At 34.2% G+C, this 22636-nt stretch overlaps 2 protein-coding genes across 7 annotated transcripts in view; one reads left to right on the forward strand and one right to left on the reverse strand.

The window, feature by feature from the left end:
• The window catches only part of LOC129951878 (uncharacterized), a 137932-nt gene that overhangs the window by 36635 nt on the left and 78661 nt on the right, over positions 1-22636 (reverse strand). The gene's annotated exons all lie outside the window — the stretch shown is intronic.
• On the forward strand, positions 396-22603 carry LOC129951877 (uncharacterized). Its single transcript, XM_056064227.1, has 15 exons — positions 396-855; positions 7922-8815; positions 9031-9146; positions 10026-10974; positions 11187-11302; positions 11879-13025; positions 13088-13203; positions 13965-15108; positions 15178-15296; positions 15762-16911; positions 17074-18342; positions 18411-19667; positions 20327-20442; positions 20510-21769; positions 22211-22603. The coding sequence occupies exons 1-15, from the start codon at positions 792-794 to the stop codon at positions 22538-22540; spliced, it is 10047 nt and encodes a 3348-aa protein (XP_055920202.1). The 5' UTR covers positions 396-791; the 3' UTR covers positions 22541-22603.

Below are 22636 nucleotides of genomic sequence, written 5' to 3' on the forward strand. Positions count from 1 at the left end.
ATAAAACTGCAAATACTTATGAAAAAAAAAACAAGTGGCTTAAATAAAAAAGTAACACTTTAAGGAGATTGCAAATATAAATAAAAATAATAATAATTTTCAATCGATATAACTTCCTTACTGATTGTTACCTGTTATTAAATTTATTACTCTCGCAACTAAATCGCACGAATGACGTTCAACAATATTCACGGCAAATAAAACAAAAACGAAAAAGAAAAAAAACTTATTACAACAAATTAATAGTCAAAAATTAAAGTCTTGCACAATTACAAGAAAGTTTTGTTAATAATTTCATGATTTTCATTTAAAAAAAAAATATGAACCTTATAAAAATTTCAACTTGGACACTTATGACATTTGATCAAGATTTACATCGTCAATACATCAAACTAATATAACCAACAAATGACACATTTTTGTTTTGAGTGCCATATGTCATTGAAATATTGGGTCTTTTCCAGTTTTATTCTTTTTTTTTATTTTTTAAATAAAATAAATCATTTAACAACTATATCAAACAAATCGAGTTTTTATAGAAATGTGTTTGAATTAGTGGCTTAAAGGCAGATTATCACCATGAAATCTAATCGTTTATATTATGTCCAACGTGTATATCACATAAAGATTAACAATATTCGTCCGATAACGATTCGCAGCCTATATAAATCGGTTTAAAGAACAGCCATGAATTAGTCTAAGCAATCAAACCCTTTGTGGCGATTGTTTTTATCGCAACGTTTATTTATTTTTGTCTATTGTTGAACAATACGCGGGCGGCATGCGATAATATGGTGTCCTTTAAGTTTAAGTTCGGTGTAGTTTTAGGAGTATTATTAATTAGTGGAAATTTAGGTGGGTTTAAAAGCATCATCATCACACTTAATAAAACATAAATAAATCAACTTATACCAAACAAAAAAGGATTATGTGTACGAAAATAGTGGCAGTGAAAAAAATACGTATACGCCACAGTGACTCTTTGCAATTTGCACAAATAAAACATAAAAACATGGATTACTTCTCTTATTCAAAAAATGTGGATTATTTAACAACAATTGTGAAACTGTACTGAGTGAATTTACAAGTGATTACTCCTAACTAAAGCAAAATCAAAAAAGTCCTTCCTGAAGTACAAAAAGGGTACTGCCAGGTCCAGGTTTGGAAATTTGTGACACTATTTATTACTTAATGTGAAGTATGCTATGAATTTAATTAATCCGGATGTTGGACAGTAAATTATTACCATAATCTAGCAAGATGGATTTCTTATCGTATTTACATTTATGACAAAATAATACTAGTTTTATCAATAATTCGGTAAATACTACGAAGTGGATTTTCAAGTTAAGTGGTCACACTTTGTTAAAAAAATAATGTTGGTCCTTTAATATTTCGCTGAGTGTTGTATTTTCAAACCAAAAATTTGGATCCCTTAAATGTTGTCATTCGAGTATAGTTCAGGGAGTGCACTGCAAATTTATCTAACTGATTCATTTGAGGCTTTGGAATAAGTGAATAAGTGTTTGCATTTTATTCTGAAAAAAATTTTCTTCTTCGGTAGAAAATTATTCAATTTCTTGATAATGCATATGTTTGTGTCAAAAATGTATAACCAATCCTAAAATAAATATGAAAGTTGTCTTGTTTACAATTATTGAAAAGAGAGTGAGTTCTAAATTCATCGATTCTTTTCTCGATTTTTGTAAAAAAAAAATTGAAGACTTAAGTGGGTAATGCTGTCAAATTTGTCACGACTGTCAAATTAGCACTACATTGTTCGAAATTCAAATAAATGAGTATGCAGTTAAATGTAGCTTTTTTTTGTTGTAAAGTAGTTGTGGAAAAAAATGTTAAGCTTCAATTAATTGCATCGTTAAATGTTCGTGTATCCTTGTTTTATGCCTGGAGTCACGGTGTCATGTTAGCACCTAAACAAAATTAAAGGAAAAAAATGTTTGCAATTTTTTTCTTTCTACTACTAATGTCAAACAAAAAATATACAATTCTCATATTCGTTTTTAGATTCACATCCTTGTGCTTCGGATGTGAACTACCAACGGCAGCGTATGATAAAGAATAAATAAGATGGCGCAACAGTTCATGAAGAACCAGAGCCTAGTGACTTACAACTCTCAACCATGCCTGTGTGCGAGTAATGTTGTCAGAGATGGAAAGGACCTACAGTTTTTATGCAGAATCCGAACGGCTAATTTGAGAAAGCACTTTTGTTGACAAGAATCTTAGAGGATTGGTCAATTCCTTGCAAGAGGCAGTCCCCGTGAAAAAAGTTAGGTGGCACAGACAGGGATTGAACCCAAGACCCCTTGCATGACATTTCAACACACAGTAACCATCACGCTACGGGTACTACCGGCAGCGTATGATAAGCTTATTAAATTCTGATCTTGACAGCATTGTCCAATGGGGAATCAAAAACTGTGTAGAATTAAATGCTTCGAAAACTCAATGCTGTCTACTGTCACAAATACGTAACCCTCCCCCAATGCCACTATCCATGAGTGGTAATTACATCGATGAAACTGAATAGCTTTCAGCCCCAGGTATGTGCATTACAAACCACTTGTTGTGGAGTGATCATATATTTGACATCGCCAAAAATGCTGCTAAGTGTTTAAGTTTTCTCCGAAGATGCAAGAAGTTTTTTACCCCTTCTGATCTGGCTATAATTTATAAAGCTTTATTCGCCCAAAACTTGAGTACAATTCACATATTTAGGAAGGTGCTCCTATAAGCCACTTAAGTCTCTTGGACAGAATTCAAAAGAGAGCTCTAAAAATGATAGCTGACCGTTGTCTAACTGAAACTTTTGCATCTCTCGAGCACCGTCGTAAGGTTTCATGTCTCTCATTATTTTATCCCTATTTGCGTTTCTCCCCTCAAACAATTCAACCGTAATACTCATTCTTCTAGGAATGCCCATCAGTTTACCCTTGAGACTAATTTCGGACGTACAATAAAGTACAGAGATTCTTTTTTTAGTCACACTTCACGAATGTGGAATGCTTTACCAGACTCAATATTTCCCACTCATTACAATTTGCAGACATTCAAAACCAATGTGCATCGGTATCTCCTATCCAATCCTATCCTCCCTTCCTAATTATTCGCACTGTGTATAGTCATTATAAGGGTATTCATATCCCCTTGAGTGCGCGTAGAATATAAACAAAAATTTCAACGTTACTTTTTCGAATATATTTTGTCAAGTTATAACTATATAATACTTTTTTTTCAAAAATAATACAATTTTTTTCCGCAACTAATTTAAAACAAATAATTTTTAACTTATTGCATACTTAGTTTTCTCAAAATTAAAAAAATAAGTGCTTACTTAATATCAGCTTAGAACTGGATACCATTTGTTTTATGCTTTTAAAAGATTTTCCAATAAAAGGTTTCAATTTTAACAATCCACTCTTTGGGGAGATGTCACTTTGACAGTTGAATGGAACGATACATAACAATTAAAATTGTTTAAGTTGAATACAAAAGCTTTTAAAGTTGAAAATTTTTAAAACTAAAGCATCCTGGGGTCTCCACTTCATGAAGAACTTTTTGCGGTCGGCGATTGTGAAAAAAGCAATCATCAAAATCATGTAAAATATTGTCGCTGTAGCCTGAGCGCTAATAAAAAACCTGGTTTGTCGATCATTCGTTATTTGTAATACGAAATTCTACGATATTGCAACGAATTTTATAAGGACTCAGGTTTTAAGGCTTCTAAGGTTCAGTTTCTGACCGTGTTATTTCTCGAAGACGTGATCACAATTGGCTTTTTATTTAAATAAATAAATTCTCAAAACTGTACGTCTTGACATGCATATACTACATATTTATAAGTTTTATCTTAATTATCTTCGAAAAGGGTATATAAAAACCATATTAACAAGTAGCAAGAGGCTTGTCCCTATGTCGAAAAACTGGGTACAACTTTTGCTATACATAAGTTTTAAATTCATGAGGTGACTCATTTTTACACTTCATCATTCTACCAGCTTCCAATAATTTTCATGTTTCTTTAACTATCGAGTCGGATAGAGACTTTAAAATAATATGACAAAACAATGTGAACACTGTCCACAAAATAACTTCACTGACAAATTTGACATAATTGTAAATTGAATTTTGAATAAAATTTGACATTTCTGTCACTCACATATTTTTTTAAAAATTGCCAATTTTTACGAGCGATTTGAAAAATACCCGTGCTTTGTTGGAAAATCTATCAAAAGTATAGTAGGATTTTACACGAATAACAAAAACGATATCCGTAGTAAAGTTAAAGTAGAATCTTACAACAGATTGGTTTTTGACATTTATACGAGCCTCGATTGATATTGCATTTGTATCTCGATGGCTGTGTTCGTTGAGTAGTTATGTATTTGGAATTATGTATTTTCCATTGGGGAAAAAATCAATATGTTACTGTTGATATCATTTGGGTTTGGTAATGAAAATGGATAACTAAGGTTTGCTATGTTTCCGCCAAAGATTTATCTCAGTTTTGATTGAAGAAATCCTTTTGGGGTTTCCACCGCAAAAGAAGATTTAAAAATGATTAAGTTTGACAGCACTTTCTAAAATACAAATGGTGTTTTGATGTTTCTTATGAAGTGCAAGTGAGATAGATTGATTAGTTATAAACAATGAAGAATAGTTCATCACAGTATAAGAACATGCCTACCTATTCCATGTACAAATATTTTTAATTAGATTAAAACAAAACAATTTTTTTTGTACACAAACAAGCAAATAAACAGTCCATAACGCATTATCTGTAAAACCGACTCCTCCACACGTTTTTTTCACAAATTTGAGCTTCAAGCTCGCAACAACACAACATGTTGATGTAGTAATCTACGAACAAACCCCCTTCTTGAAGTTTGTATTTTATGTCAAATTTTTTGGTTTAAACTTTGAAATGTCAATTTTCAGATGTTTATTTACCATTTCTATCTGAAATTTGTCCATTTTATTAGCTTAAGTTAGTTTTTTTGCTGAAGTAATTTAAACTTTTGATTTTAACAAAACTTTCTTCGGTTTGTGTTTTTTTAACTTCCCATAGGAAGTTATTGTAATGGGTCCGATTTGTCAAATTGAAAATTTTGACATTTCTCGACGTTTCAAGGTCCCTAGAGTCGAAATAAAAGATTTTTAGAAAGATGTCTGTGCGTGCGTGTGTACGTACGTTCGTACGTCCGTACGTCCGTACGTCCGTACGTCCGTACGTCCGTACGTCTGTACGTCCGTACGTTCGCGACGTTTTTTTCGTCGTCCATAGCTCAAGAACCAGAAGAGATATCGACTTCAAATAAATTTTGTTATACAGATAATAAATCAGAAAGATGCAGAAAGGGCTCTCAAAAAAATTGCGTGTGTGGTTTTTTTTACCATAGCAGTTTAAAAAAAAGGTGAAAATTTTGGTTAACCCTAAATATCTTACGAACCAAAAACGCTAGAGACTTGAATTTAATTTAATATAATAAACTGTAACGTGATCTCAAAGAAATATATTTTTTGAAAAAAAACTATCTAACGGTTTTTTTTCTAAATCAAAAAAACTGAAAAAAAAAATTTGTCACCTCCTAAATTTAACGACGAACATATGATTTCATCTCCAAAACAATTTTGAGCAACAGAGAATAATGTTTTTGAAATCTGATAAAATTTTGGGAAACATCGAATTGACAGTTTTTTTATAAGAAATAAAAATCTAAAAAAAAACATTACTCAAAGTTCGTAAAAATTAAATATCGATTCAAATATCTTTTTAAAAACTTAAAATTTAGGCTTTAAACTTATTTTATCTTATAAGAAATATTATTTCCAACATTCAGTAAAATTTTGAAGAAAATCGAATTGACAGTTTTTTTTACAAAAAATAAAAACCTAAAAAAAAATTAATAAAAGTTGGTAAAAATTGATTTTCGACACAAATATCTTTTCAAAACTTTGAGATATTGGCTTTAATTTACTTTTATCTTTCAAAAAATATTGTTGTCAACATTCAGTAAAATTTTGAACAAAATCGAATTGACAGTTTTTTTATAAAAAATTAAAAACCGAACAAAAATTAACAAAAGTTGGTAAAAATTGAATATGGATTCAAATATCTTTTCAAAAACTTGAAAGTTGGACTTCAAACTTATTTTATCTTATAAGAAATATTGTTTTAGCATTCTGAAAGATGTTGAGAAAAATCGAATTGCCAGTTTCTTTACAAAAAATAAAAACCTTAAAAAAAATGTATAAAAGTTGGTAAAAATTGATTTTCGACTCAAATATCTTTTGAAAAATTGTAGATATTGGCTTTTAACTACTTTTATCTTTCAAAAAATATTGTTGTTAACATTTAGTAAAATTGTGAAAAAAATCGAAATGATAGTTTTTGTACAAAAAATTAAATACCTAAAAAAAATTTAACAAAAGTTGGTAAAAATTTACTTTCGACTCAAATAGCTTTTCAAAAATTAAAAATATTGGCTTCAAACTTATTTTATTTTACAGAAAATATTGTTTTCGATATTCAGTGATTTTTATATAAAATTCCAACAGTCCGTTTTTCATAAAAAATAAAATCTATAAAAAATAGTACGCAAATTTGGTAAAATTGATACTAGTACATATAGACGAACTTTTAAGCAAGACAAATCGACAGAAGGGATGGGAAGTTATCAGTGTGGGTCGCATCCCAGCCTCTTTTTTTATTATTATTCTGACAGGTCGTGTTTCAGTTGTACCAATTGTAAAATATAATAACCGATGGGTTTTCTTGAGAATTTTCTACTATACTATTTATAGAATACCAAAAAAACACGGGTAGTAAATGTTAATGTAAGCTTTAATGGAATAAAAATAAAACTTCTATCATCAGCCACTATACATATCTGCACTGCACTCAGGGCTAAATATTAGTAATAAATATTTTATTTTTTTGTTTATAAAACTGTCAAAATATAAAACGGCATAGTTAATAATTCGCCAAGATTTTTGTGTAGATACCAACTGTCATAAGTTGATGTCAATTGTCAGCTAAACAAAAATGGAGAACACAATAACTCAGCTTTTAAAGTATGGATACATAACTTTTTGTATTTAAATAGTTTGACAGCTTTTTTTAAGGAATTAAAAAATGTCGAAAAGGGAAAGTACACTACAACAAGTACCAGGTTTATTTATGTCTATGATGTCAAAAAATGATTCAACAATAAATTAAAACCTTTTATCACAATATTAGTGCAATATTCTTTTTAATAAAGTAAACGAGTGCTTTTAAATGTTAGTCATGTGTACTGCATGTGTCCGTCACCTTAGGCGCCACAAAACTAAAGGGTTTCCTGTTAAATTTCTTGTACGAAATAAGTCTTTCCAATTAAAATAAGAATCATTTATAATTATGACACTCAATAGAAACAAATGTTTAAATATTAAATTATCATTTAGAGTGAAAAACCGACAAAAGTGACTTCAAAAATGCATAGCCTATTTTGGCCTCATTCAAACACCAAAACTAATACAATACGTCGAAAGAAATAATAATTATTGCTATATTATAAAATAGATTAGGGTCAATATATTGCAATAGATATATGAAAACATTCCATTACGTTAAGCAATCAATATATTTTGATAAGATTTTGATTAAATAAATTGAATCATAAATTTGATTTACAAACAATATGTCATATTTGCCTGCAGGTGGTTTTCGTGAGAGAAAGAGAAAAAAGTGAACTAAAATGCATTTAACTCTTTTGACTTATTTATTTACAACTTATTTTTACGAACTTATATCGTGTTTATAGATAGCAAAAATAACTATAATAAAATAGCACTTATCGATAAGACCGTCAATGACTAATAAATTGCATTTCCGTATTTTTTGCTGTTGTTGTTCTAGTATCTAGTCAATGGCAGGAAGAACCAATCAACTGCTACGTTTGTGAAGGAAGTTCGTGTACTAGTCAATTGGGAAACCTCAATAAATGTGGCCCAGTTGAAGGAAAACAATCATGTGCCACAGTTTTTAGCCAGAACTCAACGTCTGTTCTAGCTCGAGGATGTAGCGAAAATATCAATGCAGCGTACAAGAGTTATTGTGAGGGCAATAGTGACAAATGCCTGAGTTGTTCATCGAATGGTTGTAATGCTGCCAAAGCCTTAAGTGATTACGTCAAATGTCTTTCATGCGACTCTCAGACCGATGAGAATTGTGTAATCAATCCAAAGTCAATTAAAAGCACAAAACTCTGCCATAAGTCATGCATGGTAGCAATGTATGCACGAAATGTGACAGATTCACAATCAGCATATGAACTGTCAAGATCATGTTTAGATGACAAAGATCTAGATGAACGGGAAATGTGTTCGAAGGGAAAAGACGCTTTCTGTAAGGCATGCAAAGGTGACAAATGTAACGTCGACTTTCTACCGGAAAATCGTTTAAAATGCTACAAATGCTTAGGCGACTGTGAAGATTCAAAAAGTGAATATTGTGCACGGTTTAAAAAAGACGACCAGTGTTATTTCAAATTCGACGAACAAAAAGATCTCATTGAATTGGGATGTGGCAGTGATTTAGATTCTCAAGATCTGGTTGCACAAGTTAAAAGCAAAAATCTCCTGCTCTGTGATGGACCAGAATGTAATTTCTTTGACAAAATCCCACAAGCATCACACTGCAAAGTTTGTCATTCTGCAACCGATATAAATTGTGCTATTGATCCAACTCAAATAGGAAAGATTGTTACATGCAACATGCCCTATTCACAATGCTATTCTATGGTATCTGATGGTGAGTTTTTGAACGAGATATCATAATGGCGTCAATCACGTGACCTGATCCAATTGATTTTTAAAATAAACAAACATTTTCTCATGACAGTTTTATACAATAAATTCAGCTAAAGTTCAGATAATTGATTCCGATCAGGTCATGGAGATGATAAAACAGAACGATGATTATAATTTAAAATATTTATCAAATGCTTTTGTTACTTAAATTTACAGGTGGAAAAACAATTCGAGGATGCATAAATGAGTTGCAAGATGAATCATTTTATCAATGTTTGATCGATGGAGGCAAAAACTGTCAAGCATGCAGTGGGGAAAATTGCAACGAAAAAGTAAGTTTTCATCCTTGATAAAGTAATTCAATTGAATTAGATTCAAAATTACAAATAGTTGAGTTCAATGTACTTTTTTCCAGAATAGTAATATTAAACTTCCTTTGTTTACATTCGAAATCATCTTAATATTGTAGGCCTTTTTCTTTTTCTATTCATATCTCTGAATTCAAAGTCTTCTGAACATTTTAAATACAAGAAAGTTGCTCTTAACGTTGTCGGAATACTTATGGAGTTTTCCATGGTAAAAATAAATAAATTTATTCTTGATCTAGATCTGTCAAACCACATTTCCCATGTCCCTGAATTTTTGGCGAAAATCTTATTTTAACCATGGAAAACCGCATTAGATTTCTTTTTGAAATACATTCGAGCGTTAAGCTGTAACAAATTAACATTTGTGATTTGTGTGCAACCATTGAGGCCGCCATTTTTGTTTTTATTCTAGATGATAACATATTTTTTATCAACTGACATAGATGTCACATACACACACTTACACATTTTATTGTAATCTTGACACAGAATTCGAGAAACAAGTTTTATTCACAAGTATTTGAAATCGTGTATAAAGTTTAAACAATTGTGAAGTTTTTATAAATTAAATTTACTAAACAAGTGATAAAAGTGTAAACAGTCTAACTATCAAATGAAAAACATATTCATCACACACAAACAAAACAGCGCCCAAATACAAAAGTTATTTAAAAGAACGACACCACACACAACACACAATACAGCACACATCAAGGAATCGAACAAATCAGCACAACTCGAACATGTCACGGAAAACAACACAAATCTAAACACAAAACAAAGTAACTTTGTTTACAAAAGTAAAAGGTCAACTTAACAACTGTTCTCTTTACATTTACTCAGGAATTCGAGAATCTTGTGGAGGTTAATGAAAATGACGTCTCGAGCCTCATTGGAGAATCTGTAGGTGATCCTGGTCATTGGCAAGGATTGCCACTTAATTGCTACACTTGTGAAGGAGAACAATGTGCTTCATCCAATGGTCCCGTAAAAAAATGTATAGACAACGATTTGCAGACGTGTGTGACAATTTTCAGTCAATCTGGTACAGTTGTAGCCCGAGGATGCAGTGATGATGTGACCCAAAATTACGAAGACTATTGTACAACTAATCCAAGCGATTGCATTCAATGCAAATCAAGTGGATGTAACATAGCTGTTAGCAAGAATGATTACATTGATTGTATTTTTTGTGACGCACAAACTAATCCGGATTGTACTTTTGACGTTCAAAATGTCAAAAATGTTCGGAAATGTCACAAGGCTTGCATGACTGCTTTGTACCCTAGGACAACTGACGCTGATCCCTCATACAATTTAGAACGAACCTGTCTGGATGATAAGGATCTAGACGATCGTGAAGTTTGCAATGATTTAGATCCTCTCTGCCATAGCTGTTCAAGTCCACTCTGTAACACACAGTTAATTCCTGAGGAACGAAGAAAATGTCAACACTGTTCAGGAGAATCATGCCAGATTCCTGTTAGCAGGACCTGCCAATCATACACAGTCAATGAACAGTGCTTTATTAAGTTCGATGAGACAGGCACAATTTCAGAAATGGGTTGCAAAAGTGACTACGACCCTAGTGACATTCACGAAATGTTAATTTCAAAAAAGTTGTTTTTGTGTGATGGAGATGATTGTAATGCAAATATTCCCAGCACACATACATGTCGTTTGTGTAATTCGATTACTGACAAATTTTGTGCAACAGATCCACAAAATATTGCAACATCAACAGCATGCAATCAGTTACCAATTACCAGCTGTTATACAAGAGTTTTGAAAAGTAAGTGTCGTTTCCGGAAGGCGAGTACTGTTAATTGAATAGTGAATTCACACTTACTCAAGCACATGTCATTAACGTCATTTTAAATGTGACATATTTTAATACTATACATTGACATTGTTACTCTAAATGACATCATGACTTGCACAGTACGCGCCTTTACCAACTATCACGTATTGATAAGTGACTTAAAAACTATATTTTCGTTTAAGATGGACATACTGAACGTGGATGTCTTTCAAGCTTAGAAGACGATCAATTTATGAAATGTTATAATAATAACACAACTGAATGCAGCATTTGTGATGAAAGTGTTTGTAATGATAAGGTAAGTTTGGTTTATCGGTCACAATTCAGGCACATTTGGAACTATATTATGTCTTTTATGAATTAACTTGCTGTTGTTTACATTGGACGCATTTGCAGCAAACAATTTTGACGTTTTATTTTGTCCTGCTCCCACTTTTTGGTTCAAAAGTTATGCAAAAGTAAAGCACTAGTAGAAGCTAGCTCAAGTGCTGAAACTTCAAAATATTAACAAGGTCTATAACGCCACCAATATTAAATGTTAAATCTAATTGTTCTTTTTTAAAACTTGATGACTACAAAATTTCGTAAGAAGACTTAATTTGTCATTCAAAACATTGGTGAATCGTAATTTAGGAAACTCAATATAAAGAGGTATTTACATTTATTATTTGATGACATGACATTACATGCTGACCTTGAGAAATGTAAGTGTCTAGCTGGGAGTGAGATAAAAATAGCGTCAAAATAATCCAGTGAAACCAATCTGAACACGCACTTTGAAAGACATAATTCATATCTTTGACACTTGATAAATGTGTTTTTTCTTATGTTGTTTGACATTTCTATCAATCTCATCAATTGACTTAATTTTCAGGTTTTCCCACTGGATCGAATTTCTTGTCATATTTGCAATTCCGCTGAAGATATTACATGTGAGGAAAATCCAAAACACAATGACATTTGCCACAAGTACTCAAAAGGTCAAACGTGCATCACAACATTAGACAATGAAATAACCCATCGTGGTTGCAGTTCTGAACTGGAATGCACATCAAGTGACCCAACTAAATGCCGTAAATGCAACACTTCGGACTGTAATGTATTCAATTTGAAGAGATTAAGTGATGCCAAACCGGGAGTATGGCAAACTTTGCCACTCAACTGCTACACTTGCTCTGGAGATGACTGTCAAACTATACTCACTCGACCAAGTATGTGCATTGGAGATGACAATCAACACTGTATGACAGTTTTTGACAAGGATGGAAAAGTCACCCGTCGGGGATGCAGCATTGACGTGGAATCAGAATTTAGTACATATTGTGATGCAAATAGTAGTAACTGTTTTAATTGCAATTCGAATGGATGCAACAATGCTTCCAGCCTAAATGAATACATCAATTGTATTCACTGCGATGGAAGGAATAGCAAGGATTGTGTTCAAGACTTGTCAGTTATATCGTCGACAGCCCGCCGTCGATGTAACACAGCATGCATGGTCGCACTTCAGCCGAGAAGTGCTGATGAACCTTCAAAATTAGAACTGTTACGATCATGTCTCGATGACAAGGACTTAGATGACAGGGATGCTTGTGGTAGTGATGGATCAATGTGTAAAAGCTGCACATCACATAATTGCAATGAGGATGATGTTTTCGATGATCGCTTGGAGTGTTATTCATGTTTGAATGAGGACTGTAAAAGTCCACAAGTGTCAAAGAAATGTACCGTTTATATGGAAAATGACAATTGTTTTATACTCTTCGATCAAAACAGCGCTGTCATCCAAACTGGTTGTACAAGTGAATTTCATGCTGACAAGCTCGAAGAATCTCTCGATAAAATGATCACATGCAAGGGAAAAAATTGTAATGATTTTTCCAAAATTCCCGAGCCACAAACTTGCTACGAATGTGATTCGTCAGTCGATAAAAATTGTTCGTCATCTCCCAAAGATATTGCTACTGTTAATACTTGCAGCAGTTTGCCAAATGTTCAGTGTTATACAAAAATTAGCTGGGGTATAATTTTTGCTAAACATTCGAATTTTTAAATTTAATTTGAATTTTGTTGTTAATTTTAGGTACAACAACCACCAGAGGATGTGTTTCTGATTTAATAAAGTCTCAACGACAAGCCTGCTTAAGTGGCAACGATAAACTCTGTTCAACTTGTCTAGGAAATAAATGCAATTCAGAGGTATAGAATGCATTTACGGTATTTAGGGGCCGTATTATATTTTGAAGATTTGCTTGATTAAGGAATGGCACGAGATATTGGACATTTAAAAAAAAAAAGTCTTCATAACTGTGTTAGCTCCATTTTGTACCCCCGTCTTGGATGATTGCGCAGGGAAAGAGTTTTAACCGAGCTCAATAAACACAGTATAGTTTATCACGGGTGACATTTGTTTTGACATCCCAGCGAAATGTGATGTCTTAAATATGCCGAAAATTGGTTGTTATTGGTTGAAGTGGTTTAACACCAACCAGTTCGTTAAACTTAAGAAGGGATTTATTATGTCAAAAACATTTGTTAAGAGCACCATAAACAAAATTATGAATTTAAGAAATAACAATGATAAAATTAGATTCTTTTGAAGTGAACAATTTTGACGTCTAATTATTTTGCTCCTTCTTAATATTTACAAAGAGTCAGGCAAGTAAGACATAATTTTTAAATTACTGGAGCAAATATGTATGAGACTTCAAAATGAGACGCTTTAAAATAATCTGAAGTTGATATCTTGACAATGACGAATGGCTTAGTTTGACATATTGATATTTTTAGCATAAGTAATTTTGTCATGACTGCTAGTTGTGCAAGAATTGATAGTTTGCCTTGAATTGTTTTTACAACATTGCAATCTTGGTTCTAGACTAAAATCTATATCAAACATTAATTTTTATAATATGTCATATATTGGAGAATTTAAAAGTATTTTTTTTTTATCCAAATAGATTTTCCCCGAAGACCGATTGACCTGTCACAAATGTAATTCAATAGACGATCCTAAATGTCAAGACAGCCCTGATTCACCAACGGTATGTCCAGTTTATTCTGAAAGCGAAGTATGCAGCTCAAAACTGGTTAATGGTGTAACATACAGAGGTTGCGGTGATGATTTCTTATGCGATGACTCTGACAAGCAGCATTGCAAAATGTGCAACTCCTCAAATTGCAATGTAGCCAATCTCTACCAAAATAATATTGGATACCCAGGAAATTGGCAAGATTTGCCAATTAATTGTCATACTTGTATCGGACAGGAATGCGATGACAGCGCCACAACCAAACTACGCAAATGTGAAAATAATAATCTTCAAAATTGTGTCACAGTCTTTAGTGTGGCCGGTAAAGTTGTGCAGCGTGGATGTAGTGACAGTATCTATGAAGGACCTCATGACCACCATTGTGATCTTTACTCTGACCTATGCACGTATTGTAAGTCCTCGGGTTGCAATGATGGCAGTAGTTTAGATGAGTATGTGAACTGTTTATCTTGTGATTCGGCAACAAATCCAAATTGCTCTACGAATTTGGGTGATATTTCGAAAACAAGGAAATGCAGAGGCAAGTGCATGACATCCTTGTATCCGAGATCTGATGAAACCAATCCAGCATTGGAGTTGTCACGTTCTTGTTTAAATGATAAGGATCTCGATGATCGCGCTAAATGTGAGAGTGGGAATGATAAATACTGCAAAGTCTGTCAAGGTGACAAATGCAATGTTGACAAACTGCCAGAAAAACGTCTTTCATGTTCCCGTTGTATTGGTGATTGTGAAGATCCAAAAGAGGCTTTTTGTCCGGCCTATAGAGAAAATGATCAATGCTATATTTTGTTTGACAATACCAATGACGTTATTCAAATGGGTTGCAAGAGTGATTTTGATAATTCAACATTGAATTTACTTCGCAAGAAAATGCTCTTCTGTGACGGTGATAATTGCAACACTTTTGACATTCTTCCAACACCGCACAAATGCTTACAATGCAATTCAACAGAAGATCCTCTGTGTGCAACAAGTCCTGATATGTTGACCAATATAAACAGTTGCAATAGTTTGCCGTATACTTCATGCTACACAATGATTCACAATGGTAAGTTCTGTTTGATTTAGTTTTTAGAACAAACTATCCTAATAAATTCTATCAAAATTGTGTTGTCAGATGGTAGCACTGCTCGCGGATGCATAGCGGACTTAGAAATGAATACAATTGACAAATGTCTTGCCAACGGTAAAGATATCAAGTGTAATGCTTGCGATGTAGAAACATGCAACAATCAGGTATGTCAAACTTAAAAACACTTTTTTTTTTTTAAATTATGGAAATTAAATTTTAATGATCCAAATTTGAAAAACATTAGGAATAAGTTCTCACCAAAAATGTATGATTTTGGCATCTGTTTCTTTTTTTCCTTTTGACATTTTCATTTAAAAAGCTGTTACTCCGCCAAGTGAGTGTTTTTGTAATTTAGGCAATTGCGAATTCACCCATTGAGTATTTACTTCTCACAAGAAATGCAACGGATGCGTTCATAAAATGCACTTAACCGTATTATTGCAATAAAAACAACTATATGACTTTTTAAATGTCAGTTGGTCATTCATTTATTAGGAAAGGAAATGTAAATTTGTGTCAAAATTACTGATAACTTTGAAATGAATCAAAAGACCATTTTAATATTGCATTTACATAATTTGAACACATAATTTATTGCGTCTTTACTAATACAATATTTTTCCTGTCAGATTTATCCAGAAGACCGTCAAATTTGTTTCCGCTGTTCATCAGAAAACGATGAAAACTGTCAATCCAACCCCATCGATTTTAGTGCCTGTCCTATTTACCAAGAAATCGATCATTGTGGTGTTGCCATAACTGGTGAAACAACAATTCGTGGTTGTAGCTTAGAGTTGAATTGCAATGGCGAAGATCGTGAAACTTGTCGTCTCTGCACGGAAAACAACTGTAATACGGTCGATCTACTGTCAAATTATATTGGCAAACCAGGCATGTGGCAAGATCTGCCACTTAATTGCTACACATGTGAAGGATCTGCCTGTCAGAATTCAAATGGAATTCCAAAAATGTGTGAAAATAATAACTTGCAAAAGTGTGAGACCGTATTTGACAGCACGGAAGTAGTTTTGCGTCGTGGTTGTAGCGACGATGTTGCAAAAACACACGGTGATTATTGTGACACAAATAGTGGCTATTGTCAACAATGTAAATCATCAGGTTGTAACAATGTTACAAGACTCAGTGATTATGTGAATTGTGCTTTCTGTGATTCGTCAACCAATCCAAACTGTGTTCTCAATCCAACTATTGAAGGTATAAAGACCCGTAAGTGCAACCAGCAATGTATGGCAGCTCTATTCCCAAGGTCCTCGGAGGAGGATCCCTCATACGAATTGACGCGTACGTGTCTTGATGACAAGGACTTGGACGATAGGCAAACTTGTCTCGATGGCAACGACCCCTTCTGTAAGACATGCAGTGGCTCGAATTGCAACGACTTTGAATTCCCACTCGAGCGACACGAGTGTTTGTCATGCCGTGGTGAAGAATGTGAAGATGCTCAGAAAAAAACATGCGTGACGTATCATCCAAATGATCAATGTTACATTTTGTTTGACAATTCAAGTACAGTTATTGCAATGGGATGTCGTAGTGAATACGAGCATGCTGCTGTCACAGATCTAATCAAGTCTAAGCAACTTCTTTTATGTGATGGCAAAAATTGTAATACTTATGAGAGCATTCCGTCGAAACAATCCTGCGTAGTTTGCAATTCTGAAACTGACCCACAATGCGCTACAAATCCTAATTTAATTGTTGACGCGGATACTTGCTCAGAGCTTCCATATACAGGATGCTTTACTCTTATTAATGAAAGTGAGTACCGACTTCTTTATATGTATATCGAGTAGTCTTATTGCAATTTAAGCTTTTTAGGTCCGTTTGCTAATACGATACTTAATTACAACAATTCCATTACAATTTATTAGATCTTGTTTAGTTTGATTTTCTTATCGATGTTCAAATTTTTATTTTTAGATGGTGATACCGTACGCGGCTGTCAATCGGCCCTTGCGAGCACTGCGTTTTACGAATGTCATACTCAATCAAACTCATTATGCAGTACTTGCGTTGGAAACAAATGCAATAAGGAAATATATCCAGCTAATCGAACAACATGTCACCGTTGCAATTCACTGGATGACACCGAGAACTGTGCAACTACGCCACTCAGCAACCAAGTCTGCCCCAAATTTATCGAAAATCAATCTTGCGTGACAAACTACGCAAATGGCATAACATACCGTGGCTGTTCATCAGAACTGTCATGTGATGCGTCAGATAAAAAAACATGTCGCATCTGTTCAACTTCGGCTTGTAATACTGTCAACTTAGAACATGTTGCAAAGGATGGCGAACCAGGCAAATGGCAAGATCTACCAATAAAATGTCAAACATGCAAGGACGCCACATGCAAGCAGACTCCAGTTCCCGTGGAAAGTTGCTCAAATAATAACCTTCAAAACTGCATGACAGTATTCAATACTCAAGGCGAAGTTATCCAAAAAGGTTGTAGTGATTCGGTTAACCAAGTTCACGAAACCTATTGTGAAGAGAATTTTGACAGATGCTTCCGCTGTAACTCGAATGAATGCAACAAAGCCACCACAACAGATGATTATGTCAAATGTTTGTCGTGTGACACTAGCACTAATGCCTCGTGTGTGACGGACCCAGAATCGTGGAAGATTACCAGAACATGTTTCAAGGGATGTATGACTGCACTTTATCCTAAATCAATAGAAGACGATCCAGCTTATGCAACCACAAGGTCATGTTTGGATGACAAAGAACCAGCCGATCAGCAAACATGCACAAATGGATCGGATGAACTATGCAAATCGTGCGTGGGTAAAGAGTGCAATAAAGACATCATTCCGAATGACCGTCGAAGCTGTTATCATTGTTCTGGGGAAGATTGCACACTGCCAGAAAAGAAACTCTGTACTGATTATAGAAAGAACGATCAATGTTCGTTGTTGATTGACGACCAGAATAACATCATTGAAGCTGGTTGCAAGAGCGATTTCACTATCGATCAAGCCATAACTCTGATTAAGTCTAAACGGCTATTACTCTGCGATGGAAATGATTGCAACACGTATGATTCAATACCAGAAAGTCAATCTTGCAGCTTATGTAATTCTAAAACTGACACACGCTGTGCCTCCGAACCAAATTCTGTCTCTAGCTCTACTCAGTGCAGTCGACTGCCCTACACCCAGTGCTATAGTCGAGTTTTGAATGGTTAGTATATAAGTGTTTGTTCTTAAGACTGATTTTCTAGCTTATGTTTATGAACTTTTACTCTATAGATGGCGCAACTGAACGTGGATGTTTATCCAGCTTGGAGGAAAATGAATTCTACGACTGTCTTATCGGAAATTCAACAACATGTAAATCCTGTGTGGGTGACAAATGCAACAAGGAAATCTACCCTCCTGAACGTAGGGCTTGCCATATTTGCGATTCTGATTCGGATCCCAAGTGTCACGAGGAACCTAATAGCCTTGGAATATGCCCGAAATATGTTGAAAATGACTCCTGTGTTACTTCGTTCGTTGCTGGAACAACTCACCGTGGCTGTAAATCAGATATTCAATGTGATGAATCTGACCGGAAAAAGTGCAAGATCTGTTCCGCCGCAGATGGTTGTAATACTGTTAATTTAGAACGCAGGCAAGACGATAACTATGGCAAATGGCAAGATCTCCCACTTGAGTGCTATGAATGCAAGGGAAATGAATGCAATGGACAACTTGGTCAAGCCAAGAAATGTCAGAATAACAACGAACAGGATTGTTCGATGGTCTATGATAGTGCAGGAAACGTCATCCGTCGTGGATGTAGTGACGACATTGATGAGGAATATGAGGAATACTGTGATGCGAATCCCAGACTTTGCTTGAATTGCAAGTCCAATAGCTGTAATGGTGTTATAGGTCTCAGTGAACTCAACGAATGTGTTTATTGTGATTCAAGCAAAAATAAGTCTTGTGTAACCAACCCCAAATCTGTTCTTAAGACCCGGCTATGTAATCGTAGTTGCATGACAACATTATATCCCTCAGATTCAAGCTCAAATCCAGCTTATGAACTAATTAGAACGTGTTTGAGCGATAAGGAAATAGAAGACCAACAGAATTGTAATGGACCCCATTGCAAAACTTGTCAAAGTGGCCGTTGCAACATTGATGACATTCCCACAGATCGTCTGCGCTGTCACTCTTGTCTTAGCGACAACTGCGAAAGTTCTGTATCCGAATTGTGTCCTTTGTACAAAGAGGGTGATCAATGTTTCGTTAGGTTTGACAGTTCCAATAGTATTGCCGAAATGGGTTGCTTGAGTGCATTTAGAAATCAAAACCTCACTGATATTTTGAAGACAAAACGCGTTTATATTTGTGATGGAAGTGATTGTAATTCCCCAGACAAATTACCACAAACACAAAAATGTGTAGTATGTGACTCATCGGATGATGTTAATTGTGCAATAAATGCTCATCAAATCGGAACTGTTAGCTTGTGTAATTCCCTGCCGTATCCCAACTGTTTTACGAAAATAGCTTCTGGTAAGTTTAATTGGAGAAATGGCAATTTAACTTTAGGTACATTATTAAGGTTGTGTTCATATTTCAAATGTCAAAAAGTACGACGGAAAAATAGAAAATATGAGATTCAGACGACTTAAGGGACTTAAAAGGTAAGGTGAGTTTCTAGTATCTGATTGGCCAGCTGCCGCTAATAAATTGGAAAGCTGACAAGTCAAGTCCACTTATGTCAAAATGACACCTGGTCCTTTTTTTTAATTTAATTGAAAGCTGAACTTTATTATTCTGTCATTTATTTATTTTCTGCACAATATTTTCGGTAAAACGGTTCCTTGTCAAATTTAAAAAGTAATAAGTAACATTTCTTTCTTTAATACAAAATACAAATCGTTATGGATTGAAGTTTGCCTAGTTTTTCCACGATCAACTGAAGTTATTGAAGTAAATTTCTGAATTTGAAATTTGTGACACTGGAAAAATTAACTTGTTGCCTTGGTAAAAATTTTCCTTCAAAAAATCCAGTTGACTGCAAATAAAGTCCATTATGTTGTCTGAACCTGCCAAATGTGTAGACATTACCTGTTTTTTTAGGAAGAAATCCCGATTTTACCGCAATTTCTAATTTAATTTTCGTATTTCAAAATAAAAATAAATTATTTTAATTTCTATTTGCTCTTTAGATGGCACAACTCACCGAGGCTGTTTAGCTGATCTTTCTTCAGATGAATTTGTCAGTTGTATTCTTTCAGGAGGTGACAAATGCTCTCATTGCCTTGGCGATGGATGCAACAAAAAGGTGCTGTTTTACATTTGTATTCCCTTCGATATTAACTATTGTAAACAAAATTTATTTAAATTTATAGATTTTCCCTGAATCCCGACTTCAATGTTACTCTTGCAGTTCAGAAACCGATCCTGATTGTGAGGATATTCCAACAAAATTGTCAAGCTGTCCTTATGTAAGAGACAGTGAGAAGTGTGTAACTGCATTGGGAGGTAATCGAACAGAACGTGGTTGTACTTCTCAATTGCTCTGTGATACCACAGACAAGAGCACTTGCCGACACTGCTCCTCAAGCGGTTGTAATACACTTAACTTGATAGACCGCAAGGAAGACAAAAATCATGGAATGTGGCAAAACCTTCCTCTTAAATGCCATAATTGCACCGGTTTCGGGTGCTCAAACTCACTGGGGCCAGCTGTTGCTTGTTTAGATGGCGAACAACAAGATTGTATGACTGTTTTCAATGAAAGAGGAAAAGTGGTGCGTCGAGGATGTGCGTTCGAAGTCGAGGACGAAAAAGATCTCTATTGTCGCAAGAACCCAAACAATTGTATTAGTTGCAAGTCAAACGAATGCAATGACGCTTTTGACCTAAATGACTTTGAAACTTGTGCTTATTGTAATTCTGAGACGGATGCCTCTTGTGTGACCCGACCGGAACGTGGCAGCTTTGATGCAAGAAAATGTCAAAATGGTTGTATGGCAGCATCGTTCATTGCTGCAAATGGAACAACTCAAGTTATACGAACATGTCTAGACGATAAAGAAATTCAAGATCGACATAAATGCTCTGGCGAATTCGAGGCCAATAGTGACTGCTCAAGCTGCAGCGGTGACAATTGTAACTTATTTAAGTATCCCAAAGATCGTTTGACTTGTAATGTTTGCGAGGGATCCAATTGTGCCGACAAAAATGAAGAATATTGTGCAGCCTACATCAAAAATGACAAATGCTATGCAAAATACGAAAACAACGAAGTAGAACTTTCGGGATGTTCGAGTGACATTGACGAGTTGGCTCTACAAGAATGGAGAGAAAAGAACCAACTTTATGAATGTTCGTCGGATAATTGTAACGTTAAGGACGGACTTCCGGTTTCTAAAAGTTGCGTTGCTTGTGATTCAAGCAAGGACGTAGAATGTGCAACTCATCCATCAATTATCAACAGCACAGAAATCTGCAACGCACCCATTACTGAATGTATGATGAGAATCACATCAAACACAGTAACACAACGTGGTTGTTTGAATAGACTGGCCTACAATGAGCAGGCTGTGTGCGGCGCTAGTGGTTCGGAATTATGTGAAACATGTGACGGCAACAAGTGTAATACCAAGGTAAATATTTTAACATTTTCTAAAAATGAATATAAACATGTCGATAAGGTAGTTATTTTTTCTTTAAATTTATAAAAAGATGTCTGCACCAAATTTTATATTTAAGAATTGAAGTTAACATTCTCCATTGCCTAAATTTGAAATTTTGACAGTTTATTATAAGTTTGACAGTTAATAGCTTACTAATACCTTTTTTACGATACCTGTTCATATTTTGACGTTTCTTCTTTTCTTTAAACAATCTTGTCTCATTTCAATATTCTTTTAAACCATTAAATGGTGTGACATAATAATATGATGATTATATTCAAAATAATTCCTGTTTATAAAGTTCATTGTAAGAACAATCAAATAATACTGTCAAAATTAAGCACATCAAACCTTTCCTCTGTCTTATTTTCTTAAAAAACTTGTAATAAACAAAACTTCCAATACTTGTAGATATATCCAAGTGGCAGACGATCTTGCTATATTTGTCAATCTGACAAGCATGACAACTGCGTTAAGGACCCAACAATGATTTCAATATGTCCCAACTATTCACAAAACAATCAATGTGTTACGAAATTTGATGGAAAAATCACAGAACGTGGCTGTACAACAGAACTGACATGTGATGTCAACGATGACGAACATTGTCGAATTTGTAATATCGACGGTTGTAACACACACCAATTGGACGGAGTTGGAACTATATTTGCTAATAATATTTTGCTGACATTATTGGTGGCAATTGTTGGATTGAGAGGTGTGACAAGCCATTGTTTATAAAGGCGAATATACTAATATTTACCTAAGCTGTACAGAATTCGAGATAACACAGTTTTGCTGTTTGACTATGTATATCATTGTATATTATCATTTTAA

Source organism: Eupeodes corollae, chromosome 3 (assembly GCF_945859685.1).
Source record: "Eupeodes corollae chromosome 3, idEupCoro1.1, whole genome shotgun sequence".
Lineage (NCBI taxonomy): Eukaryota > Metazoa > Arthropoda > Insecta > Diptera > Syrphidae > Eupeodes > Eupeodes corollae.

Bases quoted from the DNA above. Each gene is read 5' to 3' on its own strand.
- LOC129951877 (XM_056064227.1), top strand. From the start codon at position 792: ATGGTGTCCTTTAAGTTTAAGTTCGGTGTAGTTTTAGGAGTATTATTA. The intron at 13,204-13,964 runs GTATAGAATGCA...TTATCCAAATAG, and splicing joins GAAATAAATGCAATTCAGAG to ATTTTCCCCGAAGACCGATT. The intron at 16,912-17,073 runs GTGAGTACCGAC...TTTTATTTTTAG, and splicing joins CTTTACTCTTATTAATGAAA to ATGGTGATACCGTACGCGGC.